The sequence below is a fragment of the Pomacea canaliculata genome, linkage group LG3, assembly GCF_003073045.1.
Source record: "Pomacea canaliculata isolate SZHN2017 linkage group LG3, ASM307304v1, whole genome shotgun sequence".
NCBI classification, from domain to species: domain Eukaryota; kingdom Metazoa; phylum Mollusca; class Gastropoda; order Architaenioglossa; family Ampullariidae; genus Pomacea; species Pomacea canaliculata.
The window spans coordinates 28,967,298-28,990,945 of NC_037592.1; the positions used below are offsets into that span (position 1 = coordinate 28,967,298).

At 36.5% G+C, this 23,648-nt stretch overlaps 1 protein-coding gene across 2 annotated transcripts in view; it reads right to left on the minus strand.

Annotated features, from left to right (window-relative positions):
• Positions 1-23,648, minus strand: part of LOC112558913 (nuclear mitotic apparatus protein 1-like) — a 26,169-nt gene continuing 2,521 nt past the window's right edge. For both annotated transcript variants that reach the window (XM_025229668.1, XM_025229667.1), the window contains exons 3-23: positions 23,232-23,320; positions 21,669-21,742; positions 21,165-21,265; positions 20,547-20,730; positions 19,056-19,186; positions 18,852-18,890; positions 18,030-18,153; positions 17,627-17,744; positions 17,061-17,166; positions 16,007-16,226; positions 15,036-15,205; positions 11,737-14,784; positions 9,854-11,263; positions 9,320-9,490; positions 7,800-8,035; positions 7,304-7,416; positions 6,830-6,969; positions 6,142-6,237; positions 5,241-5,339; positions 3,600-3,791; positions 1-1,471 (exon numbers count right to left, since the gene is read on the minus strand). In XM_025229668.1, the coding sequence (XP_025085453.1) occupies positions 1,421-1,471; positions 3,600-3,791; positions 5,241-5,339; positions 6,142-6,237; positions 6,830-6,969; positions 7,304-7,416; positions 7,800-8,035; positions 9,320-9,490; positions 9,854-11,263; positions 11,737-14,784; positions 15,036-15,205; positions 16,007-16,226; positions 17,061-17,166; positions 17,627-17,744; positions 18,030-18,153; positions 18,852-18,890; positions 19,056-19,186; positions 20,547-20,730; positions 21,165-21,265; positions 21,669-21,742; positions 23,232-23,320 (6,912 nt within the window). In that variant the 3' untranslated portion in view covers positions 1-1,420. The remainder of the gene's footprint in view (positions 1,472-3,599; positions 3,792-5,240; positions 5,340-6,141; positions 6,238-6,829; positions 6,970-7,303; positions 7,417-7,799; positions 8,036-9,319; positions 9,491-9,853; positions 11,264-11,736; positions 14,785-15,035; positions 15,206-16,006; positions 16,227-17,060; positions 17,167-17,626; positions 17,745-18,029; positions 18,154-18,851; positions 18,891-19,055; positions 19,187-20,546; positions 20,731-21,164; positions 21,266-21,668; positions 21,743-23,231; positions 23,321-23,648) is intronic.

Genomic DNA, 23,648 nt, shown 5'->3' on the forward strand with positions numbered 1-23,648 from the left:
ATTGGTATCATGGAATTTATGTCTCCAAAAGCACCTAAACCAAACCCATCCCTAGAGTAAATCAAAATCTCCACTTCTGCTATGCAACACACCAATCTTAAACTGCTCTTAAACTGTTTTAGATGTCCTCTGCAGAAAGGCTGCTTCTCTAAATGCAATGAGACAGTAATTATAAGCAGCAGATCACAATACTAAATGTACACAACATCCTTTTTGAATCTTATACACATATTAAAACTACACAGCAAGGTTAACTACACATATTTAACAACTTTCATGCAAACAAAGTGCAATGTGAAATTATATTCAAAGTTGTCAACAGGCTAGTTCAGTTTTCTGTGTCACTTGAAAGTCTGGGTGCATTGCATCTAGTCTTAACAGTAGTGACAAAAGTTAAAAGCCCAATGTACACTGCGAGGTTAAAAGTAGCTTAGGTTAACCTGATTATGCTAAAAACAAACTGCAATCATTTTCATTTTTTTTTCTTTAAAAAGGTACAGAAGTATCTAAACCTTATTTCTATGGTGGCTATGTACTGAAAACACAAATGCCTATTCACAGGTTGGTCAAGTTACACATAAAACTCGATCTTTTTTAATAGCAATAAATTACTGGAGTAAAAAGTGAAAAGGAAAACAAAATGGATTGTTATTTCAGTAGTAAATTTACATGTCTTTACAATACTGTTTGGTGATATACATATATCACAAACTTGGTTCTTTACTGCAGATAATAACTGTTATAAAATGTTACAAGAAAAAGCCATTTTTGTTTCAGGTCTATCATTAAATTCACATATATCTTTGTAACTTTCCCACCTAAAATTTAAATAAATATTCATTCTGCAATCAAAACTATACAATATAAATTATGAGAATGAAACAATAGACTGGAGCCATTAAGCACAGCTGTGATATACTTCATACAAAATATCACTTTCTATTTGGCCATGATACATGCACCAGCATTCACAACGAGTAAAATTAATATACACAATTCTCATTTTCTGGCTGCTAACCAAGTATGGAATTGCTAAATCTGGTTTAACAATTTGATAAAATATACAAAACCTTGCCTTCATTTTATAATTCCACTGGTTAAAACAAGGTGACCCACATCCCAGATTTGTCCTACCCAACCTGAAATAAAGTATTCTGTACAAAGTATGATCTGGTAAATAAAAAGCACTGTTTTGTATTTAATGCTGTTCTCGTCAGCACCAGCTCATGTTTTCCATACATGTCTCAAAATATTTCATGATAAACAAGTAAATATTTCAAGGCATATAGCTATTTTAAGTTTAAAATGTGCTAGCATTAGCTATCACAGCCAAAGCATTCTTGTGGTCCTTAGCAGCAGTGACGAGTCCACTCACAGCCAATTTGTTGTATCTTGATAAAATCCACCAGCTTTTGGGTTGTCAGAAAGGTGTTTGAATGGAGTTATTAACACCAAGTGGCTTTCTGTTGCTCTGCAAAAGACCAGCAAGTAACATAGATAATGGAATCCTTAGGTCACCTGAAACATTTTAGTATCTTACTGAGACTTAAAAATCCACATAAATGCTTAAAATAAAATCCATGTTAATTTTTTAATTTAGGAAACTAAATAGTCAATAAACACAGATGTTTATTTCACTATCTGTCCAGAAATGCTACCTAACAAGTTAAGCGATGGTTTCATAGGGTTTTTTTTTCTCTATCAGATTCCTCTTTTTCTTCTTACACATGCAGGCAGATTCCCATTCTGTGCAGAAACACATTTCCCTCAAAATATCTTTAAGGTTTGGTTAGAAAATTATTGGGAATGAATGTGAGCAAGACAATGATCAAACGGTTAGAGGACAGGATTTGCAAGTAGACAAAGCCGTGTGTGCACAAAAACATATCAATTGTGACATCTGACAAAGTGGCTAAAATAATCATTTAAAAGCGTGAAAGTGAAAATCAGTGTAAGATGAAAACAAATTGATAGTTCAAAATCTGGGGTAAAAAATCTTAAAGCATTTCATACCATATCTTCAGAGTTCTTGTCCTAGAATGAAAACATCAGTCAAACAGAAAAGACAAGCTTCTCTAGTTTGTATGCATAAACCAATGGCAATGCTTGAAGCAGTGGTTTCAAAAGAGGGGTCTATGAATTGTGTTATCATTGGATCATGAGTGGTGTTTGGGGTATTTTGAGCTTGTACATTTTATCAACTTTTATAGAAGAAATCTAACACCTGACATACACACCTAGGTTTAATTTTCTTTTTTATGAAGTATTTTAGTCTGAAAACAGGTTTAGTTATTCTGTTAAACTGTATATAGCATTTAGCTTGGGATAAGCAGAATTTTCTAGTGGACAACTGTCCACTTTATTACAATCACAAGATTCCTCCCATGTAAATGTTTAGTTTTGTTTGCTGGCAAAAATGTGGTAACTGTAATTAATCAAAAACCAATAAAATGCAGGTAGATCTTGACTTTAGATGTTGCTAAAGAGAGCAACAGAATGCTGCTGCATCACTGAATCACATGAAATAACTCACTCCCTCCCCACTTCTTACAGAAGTTTCAAATCCTTCCACACTTACAGATTAAAAGCTTCAGAAGAAGGATGGACTTCAAATGGTGTCACCAGAGACACTAAAACACAGGCTACTGTTTCTATGATGACTAGGCAGTGATACAATTTTTATGTTTGTTCTACAGGCTACAAAACTGAACCTTAACTCAAGCACAACATTTTTAGGATGTATTTAAATCATCATAAATGTTGTAAAAAATGTATCATCTTAATGTGTATTTGTGTAGCACTGAATTACAGATGTTTTTGGTATGACGGTAAGATGAAAATGACCAGCTATACAACTATTAGCTCATTAGGCATCTAACTGAAGTCACCATGAACAAAACTCAAAAGCCTTACAAACCTAAGTAAACACATAGAAGATCACTTAAAAACAAAAAGCTGGTGAGAGTACCACATTTGGATACCAAGAGGGCAAGAAAGAACTCGAAGTAAAACAGATCTAATTTACCATTCAATAATTTTAGTACAAACTATCATCTACACCACAAAAGACAATGTGAAAACATCAGCAAGGAACAAATTAATTTGGGAGTTTTATTTACTTCTCAAGCAGTATTTTTCACCTAGAAATATGTTAACACAATGTTACATAGGAATAACATAAAGCAAACAGTAAATCCCATTTTAAAATTTACATTTTTAGAAGCTTGCTAGTTATTTTTATACCCTATATAGGCACAGATGTCAGGGTTAGCATCATTCAAAGCAACTAAACCTTTTTTTGGATTATGATCTCAAAATGGTCAACAAATTACAGCACAAATAAGACAGCAAAGGCAAGAATTCCAAAATGCAGATAACTGACTTGGTTCAAATGATAACTGTGGACAGTGGAGATGCAATAAAACAGCAAAGCAAAAGTTGTTCCTTGTTCTCCTCTAATAATCAGAATCAAATGTAACGGGGTAGATTTTGGTGGGAGTTCCTCGCAATAAACGCTTGACAGGTGTCAGCAATGCTTTGAGAGGTGATTTTTGGAGACCAGCCTTCCCAAATTTTGGAATGCTAATGTTGGGGCTCACCTTTGCCAGCTTGCTGGTAGTGCTGTTTACTGTGCTGCTTGATGTGGCAGTTGTTGACGTAGCTGGGGTGGAGTTTGGCATCTTCAGGTCCTTGTTGCCAATGAATGCCTGTTGCCTTTTCAGTTTGCGTAATCCACTGAATTTTGGAGGTGACATGTTCACGCTAAATGATATGCTTTGCCTGCGAGGGTCCTGTTGAGCAGAACATGAGTGCGATAAATGACAGTCTCTTAACAACTGATATTACAAAATTAATGTTTGGAATAAGATAAATAAAATCTTCAGATAAGCTAAGAAATGACTCAGTCAATTGTTACTGGTTGGCAAGTAATAACACTCTTTATATAAGGCATCTTCTGAAAAAAAAAAAAAATCACTGTAAAAGTGATAATTGTAGTTAAGAACTAAAATTAATTTTATGAGGAAACAAGACAAATTTAACACAAAATATCTTGCCACAGTATAATGGGGTACAACATAGCAGCTACCCATCTATTTTTAATTATTATACATCACTTATCACAAGTATTTTTAAAATTCTACATTCTATATTATATATATCAAATAATCTTTGCAGAACTAGTTTTTATACAATCACTCTGTCAAGACAATAAAAGATTAGATTTTAAAAAGCACAATCTAATGTCTTAGCTGAAACAAAGTGCAAACTGCTGGCGATAAATTACCAATCATTTACTACAAAGTGGAAAATTTGTAAAAGAGTATGTATCCCATGCACTGATGTTGAAAAAAACTGCTAATTCTTCCACCCTGCCATGCATACATATGCAAGCTGTTTAAATTAATCACAATTTTTTTTAAATCTTGTCCTTTCTGGTGCAATTACAAGTCTTTTTAATTTCTTTTAATAATATCACTGGCATCTTCTACATTATGCATGACTGTGTATTCATGTTCACCAGTTATGTTCAAAGTCAAAAAACAAAAGCAGACATTACTACTGGCGCAGTAACTAAAGGATGAGGATGGGTGAGTGAAGGTTAGCTTTGGTACACTCTGAAAGAAGTCATTAAGACACTACAAATGACACTTGAAAGTAGGTGACGTTGGAAAAAGCAAGTAAAGCCAGATTAACAAGTAAACATAAAATGTTTATACAACAATTGAAAGAACAACTGTCCACTTTACAATGAATGACTACAACATCAACATGCTGAAGGTTTTAGGTCATCCTATAATCCATACTGCAGTTCACTGCCAAACAGTTGTGGAAATGTCAAACAATTTGAAGAATTTTTGTCTGAAAACAACTACTTCTTTCCAAAATGTCATCAAAAGAGCTCATTTTAATTTTAGCACACAAAGTGGCCATCATTTAATGAGATTAGGTTGACCACACTTTGGTTTATAAGTATGCACATACACAAATTCAAATGAGCTCATCAGTATAAAGTATTTCTCACTAATGAATTTAACACAAAACAGCTGCAAAAAGATAAGTTCAGTGAGAATATGATAATCTATCCCAAAAGCAGCCACCAAGCATTGCAAAAAGAGAAAGAAACATTCATTAAAATGATACAGTTTAAATGAAAAGCATGCTTTTAAAATATTCAAAATGCAGCAGGCCACATCAAGTTGCTAATGGGTAGGAGGTAACCAATGGCATAACCGCAGTACCATATGTGAATCTTCTCCCTTTAAAGCGGCACGGAAACGAGGAGACCGCCGTGGCGTGCTTGACTTGCCTTTGTTTCTCTTTGGTGTGTCCTGCCGTGTCTTTGAGGTGGTGAGAAGATATAAATCGCAAAATTAAAGAATACTTATGTTTGACTGTACCTTACAGTACTGATGCACTCATCAATGATGCTATAACTTCGTCAGTACAACTACAGAGTCATGAACAGCTTAGCCAATTAAACTATCAAGATAGGTGTTTACAAGTACAAGTGAGACTGTGTACCAGCAAAAAAAAGCATGAGTATACATGCACGGCAACACTTCATTTCTGTTGTATCTCTTCTACTTACAGGCCAGTTTGCTCAGTTGACCATAACAGCCAGTTCACAAAATATAAACAAATAAAAATGATAGTACAATAAGTTTTTGGATGAGGATCTTAGACCAAGTTTACATAGTTTAAATAAGAATCACAAAAATAGCTATATTACTGACAATAGTTTAGAACTACATAAGACACATCTGTTAAAATAAGTAGTAGTTGTATATTTATTTAGCAGTACCACGGGTAATCATTTTGCAAAACTTTCCTTTGCAGAAAATTTTTTCTTTCAAAGAAAATATACCAGGCAAGGGGCAGTGGCACCTTCATTAATGGTCAATGGTCAAGACCTGGCCTCATAGTACATGAAAATTCAGAAGCATCAGAATTTTCATGCACTATTGTGATGATAGTCTAGTGGGGCTTCCTGCATACGAGGCCTGATCACAGTATTCACTATTGCAGCAGAATGCTGAACTATCGTGTGTATTTGATATGGCATGTAATTCTTCACTGATAAACAATAAAGGAGGTTAAAAATTAGTCAAATTGTGAAAGATTAACACAGAATGCACTCACCACTTTGCGCGCTGAATTACTGTTGGGATCAGGACCACTGTCAGTCTTACGCTTGATTTTGGAACTTGAATCCGAGAACAAATCACCTCCCATCACCTGCAACAGAAAAATAAAAGGTTTTCAGAGATAATTACAGCAGCTAGTTTTAATGTTACAGCTGTTCTCAAAGCAACTCAAAAAATCTTAACAAGCAAAAGTAAATGTAAACATTATGCAAAGGATGATAGGGAGAGGGCAGAATGATTTTTATACACAATATCACAACCTTCTGTGCAACAAGCTCACTGCAATTTTAGTTAACAACTCTCATTCACTTCAACAGGAATTTGACAACTGACGCATAGAAACTAATGGTAGATTTAGAGTTCCCTGAGCCAGAACCGCACACTATCTGCACTCTTTTATTCTGGCACCAATCCACATATACAACCAAATTATGGATAGGACACTTCTTTGAGTGAAGGTTCTAATGATGCTGGCTCCCAGTAACAGAGCACCAGGTCTGTCTGGTTTTTTCGTTTTTATGTATACTTATATTTAATATCATACTTGATGTATCATGTAATGTCTGATGTACAGTTTACCAGTAACATTGGCAGACAATCAATATCCTCAAAATGATTAATAAAGATGTTTTTTATTGTATTAGTATGATAACAGACAAACTTCAAATGGTCAAAATTCTTACCTGTGTTTCCACAGGATAATGAGACCGTAGGTGTGGCTGACATAGAGTATTTCTTCGTTTCAGTTCTTCAAGCCTTCCCCATTCAAACTGAGGACTATCGACAGGCTCATCTTCACATGAAAACAATTTGCCTGCGCCAACTGTCACGACAGTATACATCTTTTTTTTCAACATTGCTGCCAGCTACATATTCAGCATCTTTCAAATTATCCTTAGTTTAGGCAAATGTCCTAATTTTCCTTCTGGACCAATATAAATCCCTAGCTAAGGAATGCCTTCACAATCACTGTTTGCTCACCACTTTGGTGTTGTCACAGATTACATCCTCAAATTATGGTCAATGAAAGGCAAACAGAAAAAGTGATTAACGCACTACAAGGAGAAACAGTACATGCCAATTAGATGTTTACGCTTTTGCTAATAACTTTAGTCTCCTCTTGTTTGTTTTCATAAGCTCAATCAATTATGACTCACCTGGAACAATGCTGGTTTTGGAGGTAATGGAGCAGATGCTAGGACGGCCACTGCTTTTATCGTCAAACACGGACAGATACTGCCTTTCTGCTTCTGCAGGCGTCTGTGGAAGACTACAAAGAAACAAATGTATTTGCACACATTTTCAAGAGATCTTGACAAAACTCCAAAGCATTGTTTTCATCTTATAAACACACAAGCTAATGAAGTCAATGTTGGTTGTCTGAAAAATAAAATGCAAGCATTGAAAACTCAGTGAGAACTTTTCATGGCAACATTGCTGTATCATTTATACAACTTTCCATGCACTTTTATCTAACTGCAAGGAAAAATGTCCTTCATTATTTCAGGTTATTTCAGTCTAAGAAAAAGCAGATGTAATGCAAATAGGATGAACTGCTTTCAAAACTTGCCAAGACCACAAGTTCATCCTTAGGTTTTAAGCTTGCGTACATATGCAGACAAAAAAGAAAAGGCTTGTAAGTGGACAAAATACCTGTTGGTGAAGGACATGTCAAGGTCATGAGGTGGTGGAGGGTGTAAAGTGAAGTGAGTAGATCGATTCTGAGAGCTGATGGAAATGTTATCTCCCTCTTCTATAAGTCTGAAACTTGTTGGCACCCTCTCTGCTTTCTTCTCCACACTTTGTGTGGCAAAAGAATTCTGGGTACGAAGGTCTGCCAGCTGCCGCTCCAGATTTTCTGTCCTCTTCACTGACTTTTGGTGCTCAGCCTGAAAAGGAAAAGTGGCTTTTCATTAAACTGCTAAAGTTCTTCAGGAAAAAAAACCATCAAAACAATACCTCTCATATGTTGCTTACAGGTTACAACTAGATACATATCACATATAGCTTTTATTCTTGTTCTTTGGTTCCCCTTTGTGTTTTCTGTATTTGATTTTATTCTTCGTTTAGTACGGTTGTTTATTCTTTTATAGTTCGTGTTATTTGCTTGTTTTCCTGTCCCTCATATGCTGTTTCCTTCTTGTTCTTAAGTGCTAAGAGCTTGCTCCTTAGGAGTGTGAGTATGCAATTTAAAAATTTTGCATTTATTATTATATCATCTCAGCCACGATTGGTTTGAATCTTGGTAAACATTCTTTTTAAAATGAAGGATGCTATTTTGTACTTTAAATTTAATGCCAACCAGTTTTGTCATTATACTATGTTATATCCAAAATACTTTGTTGAACCAAATAAATAATTTTTTTCAAATTCTATTCTGTTAGTTTAATGCAAATGTCAGCTCGCTGAAGACAGAATGCATGGTAAGGACATATGAATTAATACAATCCACCATTATGGCGGCACATTAAGTTTGTCTTGAGAATAATAAAGCATGTGAAAACAATAAACACATTGAACCTAGCTAGCCACCACTTTCATCACATGATCTTTGGTCACTCTATTAACACAATAGCAGTCAGAATTATGCAGTACTGCAGTAAATAGCCCAGATTCACTTTGTTAAAGGGATAGCTACATGGTCAATAACAAAATACATGCCAGTCCAAAGCCTGTGTAGTGTGGCATAGCACACACTCCCCAGTTGCTCAGCCTGTTGGGAATGGGTACCAGACTCCATCAAAAGTTTGGGAAAGTAAGGCAACTAGAGAAAAAATATGGAGGAGGGGAAATGTGGAGGGAAAGAGAAGCTAGCCCCACGAAAAGTGTGTTCTCTTAATCAAGATGGGTTGTCACTGTGAACACAAACATTAACAATCAATATGTGCAACCTGGCAAATGAAAGGGTTCAGGATTACCTTTACCTTTTAGTCTAGTGTGTTAGTGAACAGATCAAATGCATGAAAAAGTAAAGTAAAAATGTTTCTTGGTGAATGATGAGTAGTTCTGCAAAGGACACAGCTCTCACTCACCTCCACAAAACATTATACTTGATCTTAACTTTCACGACAGACCAAAACTCATGCACTACATCTTCCTTCTTATGCCAGACTAGAAATGCACAAACTCTCTAAGCTCCCATCATTTCACACTTGCAAAAGAAAATGTAATACCTTCAGCTCTTCTGTCTCTCTTTGCAGCTCGGCAATCTGTTCCACATGAGACTTCTGCTTTTCCTCAAGTGCATATTCAAGTTTTATGATCCTTGTCTGCTTTTCTTCAATGTTCTTTTGCATAACCTTCTCCCTCTCGATGCGTTCGGCACGAAGAATTGTCATCTGTGCCTGCCAAGAAATGTCGATTTATAATGGAATCTGCATCTGCCATAATTTACCAGACTTACACAAGGTTCATACAAATTTGACTAAAAAATTCTGGTTTTGTCCATACTTTTCCTACATCCTCCTTTCACATACTTGTCACAGAAAATATACCGTCATGCAATCACAATTTAAAAATTCATTTGCACAGGGTAGCATTCACAAGTTACACAGCTGAAACAACAAAAGACAGCCTCAATCTGATAATCGGTGGCGAAACTCTCCCGAGAGGACATGCCCATTATAAAATAGATTAGCGGTGACTTTCGAAAATGACTGCTTGTTTGACTCACACAAAATTTAAATATTAATTAGCAAATCATTTACCTCCAGCTCCTGAATTTTGCTTCGATCATGGTCCATCTGAGTGCGGATGCTTCGCTGAGACTCTGCTTCCTCCTTTAAACACCGCTCCAGTTTTGTCAGCTTACTGCGCATCTCCGCTTCCTTCTCTACCACCACCACCTTCAGCTCCTGCTCTTTGCTGGACAACTTTCTGCACAGCTCAGCCTCCCTCCTTGCACCTGCTTCAAGCTCCTCATCTTTCCTGTGCACAACCTGCTGCAGCTCTGCCTCCTTCTCACCAAGTCTTACCATCATCTCTGCCTCCAGCTCAGCCAGTTTTTCTTGCAGCTGGATCTCCTTTTCTTCCAGCAGCCGTTCTTTGGCACCAAGGGAGATTTTCAAGGCTGCAAGCTGATCCTCAAGCAAAGCCCTCTGCCCGAGACGCACCCCTTCTTGCTCTTCTAGGGCAGATGACATCCTTGTTTCGTATTCTGCCCGCTGTTCTGCTAACTCAGACTTGAAAACTTGACGCTGCTTTTGCATGGCATTGTCAAATTCCTCCTGCAAGTTCTTTAGCTGCAGCCGCCAGTACTCTTCTGAATCTGCCAAACTATTTTCTGCATTTTTCTTTTCTTCTGCAATCTCCTTCATCTGCTTGGTAAGTTGATCAACCTTTTTGGTGCTTTCTTCCAGTTTTGTCTGCCAATGAGTTGCTTTTTCTGCTTCCAAGTTTGCTTTTTCTTCCAAGGCAGAAAATCTACTTTCCATACTTTGTTCTTTTTCTGATGAGGCTTGCTGCAACATCTCCAGTTCTTTTTTAACTTGGTCCAACTTATCTTGTAGCCTGCACTTCTCATCTTTGAACTTTATTGAGAGCTGTTCATTTTGCAGCTGCATCTTTTCTTTCATTTCAGTCTCCTCCCCTGCTATGTACTTCTGAAGCTCTGCTATTGTGCTTTGAAGGCCTGCAATCAAAGCATCTTTTTCTTGAATCCTCTCTTCCCAGGCCTTCTTTTCTTTCTCGGCTGATAAGAGAAGGTTGCTGATTCTGGTTTGCAGATGATTCTTTTCTACCTCTGCCATGGAAGCACATGTTTGTTGCTGTTCCAATTTTTGTTGGAGCAAATCCAAACTTTTCTCCATGCTGCTGGATGAGATAAGCTGCTGGGCAAGCTCTTTTTGTTTTGCCTCAAGTAATATCTCCATCTGTTCATTCAAGGACATTAGTTTCTGAATTCGCTCTTGAAGTCTGTCTTGCGTCTCACCCAGATCTAAGCATTTTTCTCTCTCAATGGTGAGATCAGCCTCAAGTGAAGAAATAGTGGATGAGGCATCCTGCAATTTTTGCTCCAAACATCTAAGATGTTGATCTTTTTCTAGTAGCAATGCAAGTGTTTTCTTCTCATCACATTCAGTCTTGTCTTGCTCTGTTTTTAGAGACAAAAGCTCTTCCTGTGTGGGACAATAGTCAATCCATATTATAATCCCATTCCACAATAGATAATAATAGATTATAAAAGTATGAAACAGACAAAATAACATTTTTAACATCTACAATCCATTTCTAAATAGACAGCAATGAGAGATTTTTAAAAAAGATTTCTTCACTAATAATGCTTGCAAGAAACTGAGGCTTTGATCCTTTTTAGTGCACATTAAAGAAACATCATCTGGGAAAAAAATGCTTCCATTGGAAGTCAAATTTAATATAAACGCCCATATTTAATTATCTAAATTTACCACACAGTAAGAACCATGGAATCAATATTTCTTACAAATAAAGTTGGCATCTTTTCCTTCTTGATGTCTCTACTGACATCAGTTTCAGTAACACCGACTTTCAAAAATTGTGTGCCCTACACAGCCCAGACTTAGTTAACGAACATGAATCCCCTTTCCCCCCACAAATGCCATGCATTACTAACCTTCATCTGCTCCATCTTGGCCCTTTCCTTTTCCAAGCAAGCTTCTAGCAGTGACAATCTATGTGTTGTTTCAGCTTCTTTCTCCACAAGTTTTGCATTCATTTCTTTTTCTCTTTCAACTTTTTGTGCTAATTCTGCCTCTTTCTCAGCCAGAACATGTTGAAAATGAATTTCTTTTTTCTCTAATGTGTTCTGCATTTCTGCCAGCTGTTTCTCTAAAACATTTACTTTACTATCTTTTTCTGCCAGAACTGTTTGGAACTCTCCCTCTCCTGCCACTAAATTTTGCAACTCTGATTCCCTTTCTGCCAAGATTTCCTGAATATCTCTCTCTTTCTCTGAATAAATTTTCATCAGCTGTACTTCTCTTTCAGAGAAATTACTCTGTAATGTTCTTTTTAATGCTGTCATTTTTTCTTCACATTCAGCATCTTTATCTTTCAGGATCTTGCATAAGTGCTTCTCTTTCTCTGCTAGTACCTTGCAATCTTCTGCTTCTTTCACAGTAAGCATCTTCAGGTCAGCCTCTAACACAGTCAGCTGCTTCTTTAATTCAGTCTCCATCTGAGTCTGTTTCTGTAAAACTGCCTCATTTTCCGCCAGCTTATTCTGAAGTTCTTTCATGGAATCCTGAAACTGCTTGTTTTGCTCAGTCAACTTTGCAGCAAATTCAGCTTCTTTAAGCATTAAGAGTTTTTGAAATTCCATTTCCTTTTCTGCTGACCTACCTTGGAATTCCTCATCTTTTTTAGTCAACTTTGCTTGCAACTCGTTTTCCTTTTCAAGTAACTTCTGAGAGAGCTCTGCCTCTATGGTGCTCAAATTCTTTTGCAGGGTGCCTTCTTTTTCCATGATCCTCTGATGGAACTCGCACTTTTCCTTCTCTAACATTTGACTCAGTTCTGCATACTTTTCTGCCTCCTGTCTCAGAAGTTTATCTTTCTCTGCAATGATGCTCTGCAGGCCAGACTCCATTTCCTTAATTGCTTTCTGGGAGTCACACTTCTCATTTAACACCAAATTATGCCGTTCCAATGCTTTTTCTGCTTCTTGTACCAGCATTTTGTCTTTTTCTGCAATAATTGTTCGGAATTTGGAATCGCACTCGGAAAGCTTTCTCTGTAATTCGTCTTTCTCTGCCAGAATGCTCTCAAAGTCTTTATTTTTTTCCTCCATCATTTTTTTAAACTCCTCTTTGTTTCCAGCAAGTTTCTCAAATAATTCCTTTTCCTTCTCTTTTAATAGAGACTGCCATGTAGCCTCAGAATCAGAAATTTGCCTTTGAAATTTGATATTTGCATTCTGAAGCTGGCTTTCTTTGTCAGCAATGATCCTGGCACACTCTGTTTCTTTTTCTTCAAGTTTCTGCTGTAGTTCTAATTTCTTTTCTTGTAATGCTGTCTGACACTGTTGTTTTTCTGTCAATGTTAAGTAAAAATTAGATTCCTTTTCTTCCAATATGCTTCTCCACTTGCTTTCCTCTTGTGCTAGAGTCTTTTCAAACTCTGACTCTTTGACAAGGATCATCCTCTGGTTCTCAGCATCCTTCAATGCTAGTACATTCTGGAACTCATCCTCTTTGTTAACCAGCATTTCCTCCAGTTCCTTTTTGTGTTTCTCAGAGAGTACATGCAATTCATTCAACAGTTTCTCTGCAGCATCTTTTCTCTCCTTTTCCACTAAATCACGAATTTCTGTGAGGCTGGCCTGTAGCTGCTCTTTCTCGGCTTCTATCTGCAGCAGGGAGGCTGCATTTTCCCTTAGCCTTTCTTGCAGCAAACTCTCCTTTTCTGCAGCTTTCTCTGCTAACTCTCTCTCTTTTTCTGTCAATATTAAGTGAAAATCGGATTCTTTTTTTTCTAGTATGATTCTCCACTTGCTTTCCTCTTGTGCTAGAGTCTGTTCAAACTCTGACTCTTTGACAAGGATCATCCTCTGGTTCTCAGCATCCTTCAATGCCAGTAGATTCTGGAACTCATCCTCTTTGTTAACCAGCATTTCCTCCAGTTCCTTTTTGTGTTTCTCAGAGAGTACATGCAATTCATTCAACAGTTTCTCTGCAGCATCCTTTCTCTCCTTTTCCACTAAATCACGAATTTCTATGAGGCTGGCCTGTAGCTGCTCTTTCTCGGCCTCTATCTGCAGCAGGGTGGCTGCATTTTCCCTTAGCCTTTCTTGCAGCAAACTCTTCTCTTCTGCAGCTTTCTCTGCTAACTCTCTCTCTTTTTCTGTCAATATTAAGTGAAAATCGGATTCTTTTTTTTCTAGTATGCTTTTCCACTTGCTTTCCTCTTGTGCTAGAGTCTTTTCAAACTCTGACTCTTTGACAAGGATCATCCTCTGGTTCTCAGCATCCTTCAATGCCAGTACATTCTGGAACTCATCCTCTTTGTTAACGAGCGTTTCCTCCAGTTCCTTTTTGTGTTTCTCAGAGAGTACATGCAATTCATTCAACAGTTTCTCTGCAGCATCTTTTCTCTCCTTTTCCACTAAATCACAAATTTCTGTGAGGCTGGCCTGTAGCTGCTCTTTCTCGGCTTCTATCTGCAGCAGGGAGGCTGCATTTTCCCTTAGCCTTTCTTGCAGCAAACTCTCCTTTTCTGCAGCTTTCTCTGCTAACTCTCTCTCTTTTTCTGTCAATATTAAGCAAAAATCGGATTCTTTTTTTTCTAATATGCTTCTCCACTGGCTTTCTTCTTGTGCTAGAGTCTTTTCAAACTCTGACTCTTTGACAAGGATCATCCTCTGGTTCTCAGCATCCTTCAATGCCAGTAGATTCTGGAACTCATCCTCTTTGTTAACCAGCTTTTCCTCCAGTTCCTTTTTGTGTTTCTCAGAGAGTACATGCAATTCATTCAACAGTTTCTCTGCAGCATCCTTTCTCTCCTTTTCCACTAAATCACGAATTTCTGTGAGGTTGGTCTGTAACTGCTCTTTCTCCGCCTCCATCTGCAGCAGGGAGGCTGTATTTTTTTCTGACTTACGCTGCAAAAGATTGAGATGGTCCTCAAGCTGCTTCTTCATTAGCTCCAACTCACAAAGCCTTTGCTACAAGGAATAAAGAAACATGTGACAACATTTTTATCTTAAGGTTTACAGATGTCATCAAACTTCTTTCAGCTCTTATGGAACCATGCAACAGAAATCATTTACTAATTTTTACATGTGAGTTGTAAGATTTCATCCATTTTTTCTGAGTGTATTTCAGATAATTTAAAAAATCTCAACAGGTTCATCTCTTGAAATCTTATTTATTTTCGCTGTAATAAAAATAGTAAATATTAGTTTTAGTTTCGTACCTCAAGATTTTCTTTTTCTTTTGTGGCCTTTTCAAGGTTCTTGACAACAGCTGCATGGGTTACAGGTTCTGTCCAAGTGTTTTTTATAGCATCGAGTTCAGTCTGGAGCTCCCAAACAAGCTTGTCTGTCACCACACTCATGCACTCACCACCACAGACACTGTCATCTCCTATTACAGAGCAAGTATACAAATCTTTAGGACTACTCAAATTTATTAAGCAGCCACACAGATACCAATGGCTCTGCATTAGAATAAGATGGATTAAAATTATTAAGTATCAAGTTATGAAATCATCCATGATATACTAGTGCTTGTAATAACATGTGGGCAAGACATGTATGTGTGATGTCATCCTCTATAGGTATGTGGTAAAACCAAATGCTTGAGATCAAGCAAAAATATAACAAATAAAACACATAGGTACATACAAACTGTAGCAGTAGTAGCTAAGGTCAGTGCTAATTGAAACGGACATCATGGGGAGAATGACATCAGTAGGTATTGCCGTATGTGAAAAAATTATGTTGAAAAAAAAACAGACTTGAAAAAGATGGAAGATAGATCAGAATAAAGAGGCTTTTACCCTTACACAAACCTTTAATTTTCACTTAGTTTTACTCATTCAAAAATAAGAAATAAATAAGAAAAAAATAAAAATTAATTTTATTTAACTATGGATTAACAGTAAAATAGCTTCAAACTGAAAAATGATGAGGTTTTTTTCCACAGTTTGGTCTTCTAAGAATATGTATAATGATCTGCAAAAAAAAAGACAAGTGCTCATTTGAATCTCTCATGCATCAGAAAAGCTGACTATCCTACATATTGTGACTGCGACTTGTAGCAGTATTTCTATATGTCACAGCATGTAGCAGTACACCTGGCCTTTGCTCAGCCAATGATATAGAATGCATGTTTCCTTGGCGCCACCCATCTCTAATCCCAAATGGCTAATCTTTCTATGCTCACCCTGGGAAGCAGGCTCAGCCAATTGGTGCTGCAGTGAGAGGTTGACACTGCGTAGATGTTCCAGTTGCATTTCCATCATCTGGCGATCATGCCATGCCTTTTCTTTCCCACTATGCAGCAATTCCACCTGCTCTTCCAAACTGTTCACACGTGACTGCATATTTTGGTAGCTTTTTTGTGCTTTCTGTGCCTCAGCAAGAGCTAATTCTGACTTGTCAAGCTAAAATGTGATGAATAAAGACATTTAACAATGCTTTATTGCTTTGTGGTCCACAATAAACGTTTTAATTGCTTCTGCTAAAGATTGGATTATATTATCACTTGACTTTATGTATGCTATTTATAAAAGATGTCATCATAATCTATAAAAAGTACAAAAGAACAATAAGGGAGACAATGTCACACTTACTAACATCAAAAACTTTGGTCTCACAAAATTTGGTTAAATTTCTAATTTACATTTTCTTTTAACCCAGTCTTGACACCACTTTTTTACCACTTTAAAAATGTTTTAAAAAACCTCACAAACAGGAAATTTGTAATGATAAGTTACAATTATAATTATTTTTATCCCTGAAACTGTATTTTAAAGACAATTTAAACCTTAAATCCTTGCATTGTTTTTAATATCCCATGCAAAACAGTCAGGGAAAAAATATCCCATCATATTGTTGCCCTGACAATGTTATGGTATAACTCATTGTAACTGATCTTACAGTTATTTACAAAATATGATTTAAGCTGATTATTGCTTTAAGATAACAATAATTATTTTATAATTATTATATGATATAATTTTTACATGATGTTAGAACATCTTTACATCAAACAGTTTCATCATCAAGCTATAGAATGTATAAACACTTGTGTCTCATTAAAAACTAGAAATTATAGATGCTTGTTTCTTCCATTGCACCATTTTCTTTCTTTCAACAGAGTAAATGTATTTGGCTTTCGAACATGGTATTTCCTTCCCTTGTACAATTGATAGTTCTAGAGTACAAAATTCAAGATTGTCACCATCATGTGATCACATGACTGTGTAAATGCTTACCTTTTCCTGGCATTCAGCCAGCTCCTGAGTCACATTCTTGTTTTCTTCTGTTAAAGTCTTACAGTATTGCTGCAAACTCTCCACAAGTGATGCTTGCTGTCGTAGCCTGTGAGTTAAATTGTTTTGAAAGTTATAACAAGAAAAAGAAAATCAGATTACCATTCACTGATGGATGCTTTTAATAATAAAGCAAACAAGTGGAATGGCTTCTGGCTTTCATTGCCCAATGTTCAGAAATTACAAAGCTGAGTGAGTTTTCTGTCCTACCTAAGAATCTTCCATTCTAAAGCAGTTCCCCATTCCATCCAGAAAGCACTAAAGAAGATCACTGTGCCTTTTTTTCCTTAAAACTTTTTATATAATTTAATTTTAAGGTGCTAGTCAGAACATTTCCCTCTCCCTGTCATTTCCGAAATGACTCAGAAAGAGCACACTCAGAATACTAATATTATATGCTGACAATAATATCTCAAATTGTCATGCATATTTTGTCTTGACCAAAACATGTAGGTGAAGAAAAAGAAGTGCACTGTGGCTTAGCAGATAAATAATCTTCAACATCATACTCTTCTATGTCACGTTCCATTTCCATGTTGGATGACTGTAGCATTCCCAGGTCATCTAGACGGTCTTGAAGAGATCTCATCCTTTGTAATTGCTGCTCAAGTTCTGCTATACGATGATCTGGTGTATAGACACACAGACCACCATGTAAATGTATTTCAGGGATAAATTCAGTCTTTAAAAATAGCTAATGAAGAGAAACCTAGCACTTCATCTTGGCGTATGCTTGGCCACTTTAAGCTGATGAAGATTTTATTTAAGCAGATGAAAAAAAGTGGTAGCATTAATTATACCCATGTAACAAGCAAGTGGTAACTTAGAACAAAGAACAGATTGCACTCAATGAAATCCTGCAAAAAAACAACAAACACAAAAAACTTTACTGAAAAGCAGCTTTCTTCTAACCTTTCTTCTCCAGCTGAGCTGTAGTTTCCTGTAAATCTAATTCCAGCTCATCGCGTAAGTGTGACTCAGTGCGCAATGTATGTTGGGCTTTCTTTAATGCTTCAGTTTTTTCTCTGAGCTGTCGCTGCCAACAAAGCTTATAAAAATAAGCTTCAACAGTAAACAACAGACTGACAAGAATGAAACTAAGATTGATGAAAACTAATTATTTTGTCTTCTTGCTGTTTTTTTTTTTTTAATATAACAGTTAGCCATAGCTTATGGCACACAATGAAGAAATCAAAGTGATGTGTGATGAGAATGATGAAGTCTTTTGCTTGTGCAGAGTGTCATGTGAGCCATTATCTTTCCCACCACATACTGTTTGCAAATTAGACAGCATAAATGACAGATAGACAAGATAAAAGACAAGTACAAAGTTCTACCTAAAAACCACTTTTCAAAATTACAAACTTCACCTATAAATAAGGATACCCATTTGAGTACTTATCGTCACAAACCCAGTGTTCCCCTACCCAAGAAACAAGCTTAAAAATACCTCTTCAAAAGGCGTATCATTTTTATCATAGGAAGAAAAAGAAGGAATGTAGGGTGTAAGCAAATGAAAATAAAAATAAAAATAAAACAGAGAAGGTCAAAATTAAATATGGTACAATACCAACAGAGTATTTTTAACAAATAGAAGGATCCTTACAGTCACAAGCCCAATTACTCCACTTTATCCCAGATAACTTTAAAAAAAAAAAAAAATTTGTATTTATTCATATTATCAGATAGCTCATGTTGCCAGCATTAACACTGGCTGATATATGCAGTGCATACCTCAAGTTTTTGCCTTTGTTCCTTTTCTCGTCGTAGCATCTGCATGAAAACATAATATTTATACTGAAAGCATTGAAGGTAAACATTAATACCATTTAGCTCCAAGCTCTCTCAAAGAACCCTATGTTAAAAAGCAAAAATCTGATGTCACATTCTTCAAAGATATTAAGTATGCATAATAGTAAATATTCTCTCATCACTAACTTTCTTGGCCAACACAGGGGAGTTGATGAGTTCCTCAAGTGGTGTGGCCGGAGAAGAAAGAGATGCCAGTCTGAGAGGTGAGGCATGATAACTGGTGTTCACTTGCAGAGGACTGCTGCACACTGCTGCCACTGGCCACACAAACACCTGTGGTAAGCTAAGTACACACTGATCCACTCTCGCTTGTCCCTGTTACATGCCCACTGAGCCCTGCTCATGATCCTTCCCCAAGCTAAATAAAATAACTTTAAATTATTCCCCCACCCCCTACAAAATATCAACTGAACTGCCTTGCTTCATTGAAAATACTTTTTTTTTAAAAAATATAGTCAAGGCTGCATCTCACTAGATGAAAAAAAAAAAGTAGTAACAAAGACTGTATGAAAGCCTATGTCTTAATTGTATCACAAACCATGCACAGATTCCAGACTGACCTGATTCCAGGCTGCCTGTCACTGTATCTTGACAAAGACACACTCTTTTTAATTCAAATACCTAAGATTTCTCTGTAAAATCACATGCACGAGTCTAGGTATTATCAGTTCGTTTAAATTGTTCTGTTGAAGCCCCAAGACTTTTTTCTGTTTCATTTCTTTACCTATTGCTTTTGACAGTTTGGTATTAAAACCTGTTTCTGCTCCTATCTGTTAATTTTTATTTTTCAGATCTATTTCAGGGGTTCACAAAATGGTGTCCTTGATCTTAGTGGCAACAAGATATAATTTTTAGGGGTGCAACAAAAAGTGGCTTGTGTCTTATAGTGACGAGTCAAAAATTGTTACTCAAGGGTAGTAAGTGGTTGTGTTGCATAGATAACAATTTTATTGTTTATTTAATCAAAAGGAGATAATACAGAAATGAACATACAATAAAAGTAAGTAACCAATTGCCAAAGTATTGCTTTATAAAATTATCATGCAACATCTATTTCTAATTGTGACTAACTTTACTGTTCACAACTTTTTCTGAATGCATTAGAATCCAGCTACTCTACTGATATATCTGCGTACCTTGTGAATCAAGTTAAAAGTTTATTTTTTAAAATTCAGTTAGTTTACTATAGTCTTAAACGTACTTCCAAAATTAAAATTGTGGTAATACTATTTTCAGAGGGTGTGAAAATTAATCAGACATTACCAAGAGGCATGAGACATAGAAAAGGTTGGGAACCACTGATCTCTTTTAAAAGTTCATCAGAAAGACAATGATGAGAACATATTTTAATTTTAACCGACTACTCAAATCCTGGTCATAAAAGCTGACCCAGCCATTATATTCCGATTTTAATACAGCTAAGGGCTCTGATCTCAAAAAGTTTTATGTACTTCACTTATTTTGTTGTTTCACATTGATATTTAAGTGTACATCTGTATTGTCTAGAGTTTAGCAGAAAGGGGAGAGAGTTGTATTTTTAGCTATTTATTTCTATTTGTGAAGAAAAGTCATCAAAGATTTAGTGAAAAGAAAAAACTCTTAATGTAAGATAAGTACCAGAGTGTTCATGAAAGACTTTGGCAAAATCAGGTGGAAGTGAGAAAGTAGGGTCATCGGGTCGAACGACTGATTCTATCAGGCGACGCACATCCCAGTGCAGAGAAGGATCAATAGTCATGGCCCTGTCAAGGATTGCCACATTCTTCTCTTGAATACCAGCAGAGAGCAGCAGCAGCAAAACCTATCGCACAGCACCAATGTTTTACATAATAGTTTCACAAGTACTTGCAGACACATACCAAACAAAAAAGCTGCAATTCTAGAGTGCTGAAAGACATTGCAGATCTACCCATCAAAAATGAAGAACGAAGCAAAACAGAAAACTTTGCACAGCTGAGGCCATCCATGTACAAGTCTTTTCTTACTTAGATATTATTTGCTTTCTCCATCAAGCAGGCCCATTATTTTTCACCCAAGGTGCCATTACTTTTTTCCTCTAGATGAAAGAAAACCCTACCTATAGAGAATATATAGTTTAGATTATCTGCTATAGCCATGTAGCCAAGGGTTTGAAAAAGAAACAGTTCTTTCAATAGCATGGCAATAAACAGGTTAGAGCATATATTCTTGTCCGGAGAAATAACTCAAAAATGTTACAGAATTGAAAAACATTACTTTTGCAGCTTCCTCTTCATAACTGCTTTCTCCATGTGTTGCAGCAATCACGTTTTCAAAGTTGATCAATCGACCATCACTGAAGTCAATGTTGTAAAAATCTACCACAAAATTTGACATGCAAAGTGTAAATATGTTCGTCACAGTAGGTAAATAAAGGTCCATGCTGTTTGTGTTCTCAAGACATCACTATCTGGATTCAAGCTTTTAAAATAATAAAGGCATTCATTTGACTTGCTTGGAATCTACTGCATATGTAATAAACATGATAAATAATAACACAAAGCTACTAACCAAAAGTAAAACTTGTATCTCATCACTGAATCTTGTATTGCCAACCCAGCTATTCATCATACCCCCACCCTTTATTTTAATTTTAGTTTTATGTTTAATCTCATTGATTTTGTCAGCATGGTAACCTCTATCAAACAGTAAACAAAAATCTTCCCTGATAATACAGGCTAGCTGATAACTTGGAGAATTTTGCTAATTTGAAAAACTTACCTTCCAAATATTTCTGCACAGCATCAACACGTTCTCTGCATGTAGAAAATGGCTGACTGGCAACTCCATGGTCTCTGAAAATTCACACCATGAAAGCAGTTATGAAGAATATTTTTCTTCAAATATTTCTTCTCCAACAAATGTTTTATGATTTGTTCATGTTAAAATCTTAAAATTCTTAAAATTCACGATTTCAAACTCCCTGCCTGGTACATTTCTGACCCTGATATAAACATACTGGGGTGTTACTTTTCAGGAAAAGTATACATCTATAAGCTATCATGACATCAAAAATCTGTCTTACTTATATTAGTATCATATTTTCATGCATATAAAACTGAGTTATTGATATTAGGTAATAACGAAATATCAACATCTTTCATCCCAAGCTTATCAGTCCATAGAAATGTTCGCTTGAATCAAAGGGGGGTAGGATTCAATCTATTACACCAGTCAGAAACTGGAGCTTCTTCATTTGTGCTGTCCTGGCTGGACTATCCAACTTCCTGTTTGTTGAGCTTCCCAACAATCTGCTTTGAGAAGTTTCAAAGAGCCCACAACCTCGCTGCCCACATTGTCCTATGTAAGCACAAATTCAATCATGGGATGCTATTCCTACATAAGCTGCACTGGTTGCCTTTTCCTGCCCCCTCGACTACAAGCTGACCTAACTCTGCTACCATTGTCTCTATGACCATGCTCAGAGTTATTAACATCTTATCAGCTAAGTCTCTCCAATCTGCCAGGGCTTCTGCTTATGCAAAAAATTGCATACAGTACGCATTAAAAGTTCGGAGGACCCCTTCAATTTTCGTCAATGGGTCCCATTCAAATTTGGGCGAAGAACAGGGACCCCTTAAAAATCTGAAGAAGGGGTCCCTGGGACCCCAAAGAATTTAGCCTTAGCAGAAGCCCTGATCTGCTCATTCTGATCTCCTACATGTGCAAGGCATCAGACAGGATAAGTTCAGGCGCCGTTCTTTTTCTTTCTCTGGCCCCAGTCTCTGGAATGCTTTGCCATGGTCAACGCATGTACTAACTTTGATGCTTTAAAGCCTGACTGTAACATCCATCTTTTTCATGAATACCTTAAATAGCAGGTGGTTTCATTTTATCTTTTGTCATACTTTCCTCACCTGTATGTATGTGTATCTGTTTGTTTGTTAGCGTTTTGTTTCCTTTTTTTGTGTCTGCTGTATGTGACAGAGATATTGAAAAAACGATTGGTTATGTCAAAGCACACTGAGCTGCTGACAGCAGGGAAATGCAATAGAGAAATGCTTTTATTATTATAATACCAATTTTCATGTTTGGTATATCACATAATCAATGTTTTAATCCACCTAAATTCTTTTTCTGTTCCCCTAGGTAAATGTTCTTAATGTGATTTTGGAGTTCTTTTACATGACTTATGCCCATTTCTATGTGATGAGAAACACTGGCATGATGAGACCAACACTCTCACTTCAGATGTTCAAAGAAGTGCTGAATTTTACTTAATTTTAGTAGACTTATTTATATATATATATATAAACACATAAAAATAAATGTGCTGTTACTCACAAATGATGCAACACCTGAATGTAGCTGTCGCCATCATTAATCAGCTCAGTCAATGTCTTGCTTCCTTTAATATTTGTTAGTCCCCTTACCTGCAAAAAGTGAGGAAATATGATCAGTAGTTTAAATAGAAGACAGCCTAATCCCTCTTTTCTAATCACAAGTTTTATGGCCAAATTAAATGACAAGGGCATAGCAGCATAACTAGAAAACTTGCAAGGAAGCATGAGCCTTACCAAAGCAGTTAAAAAAAAGGTCTGGTTCAAAAATGAAGAGGATGATTAGAATTGTAGCAAACTACAAGGAAATGGACAGCCAAATGGTTAGTGCAATGGTGTTCAAACCAAGAGGCATGCCAGTCCAACACCCATTTGACAAAAAACATTCCCCTGTTGACCCAGGGTAGGGAGACAGGTACCC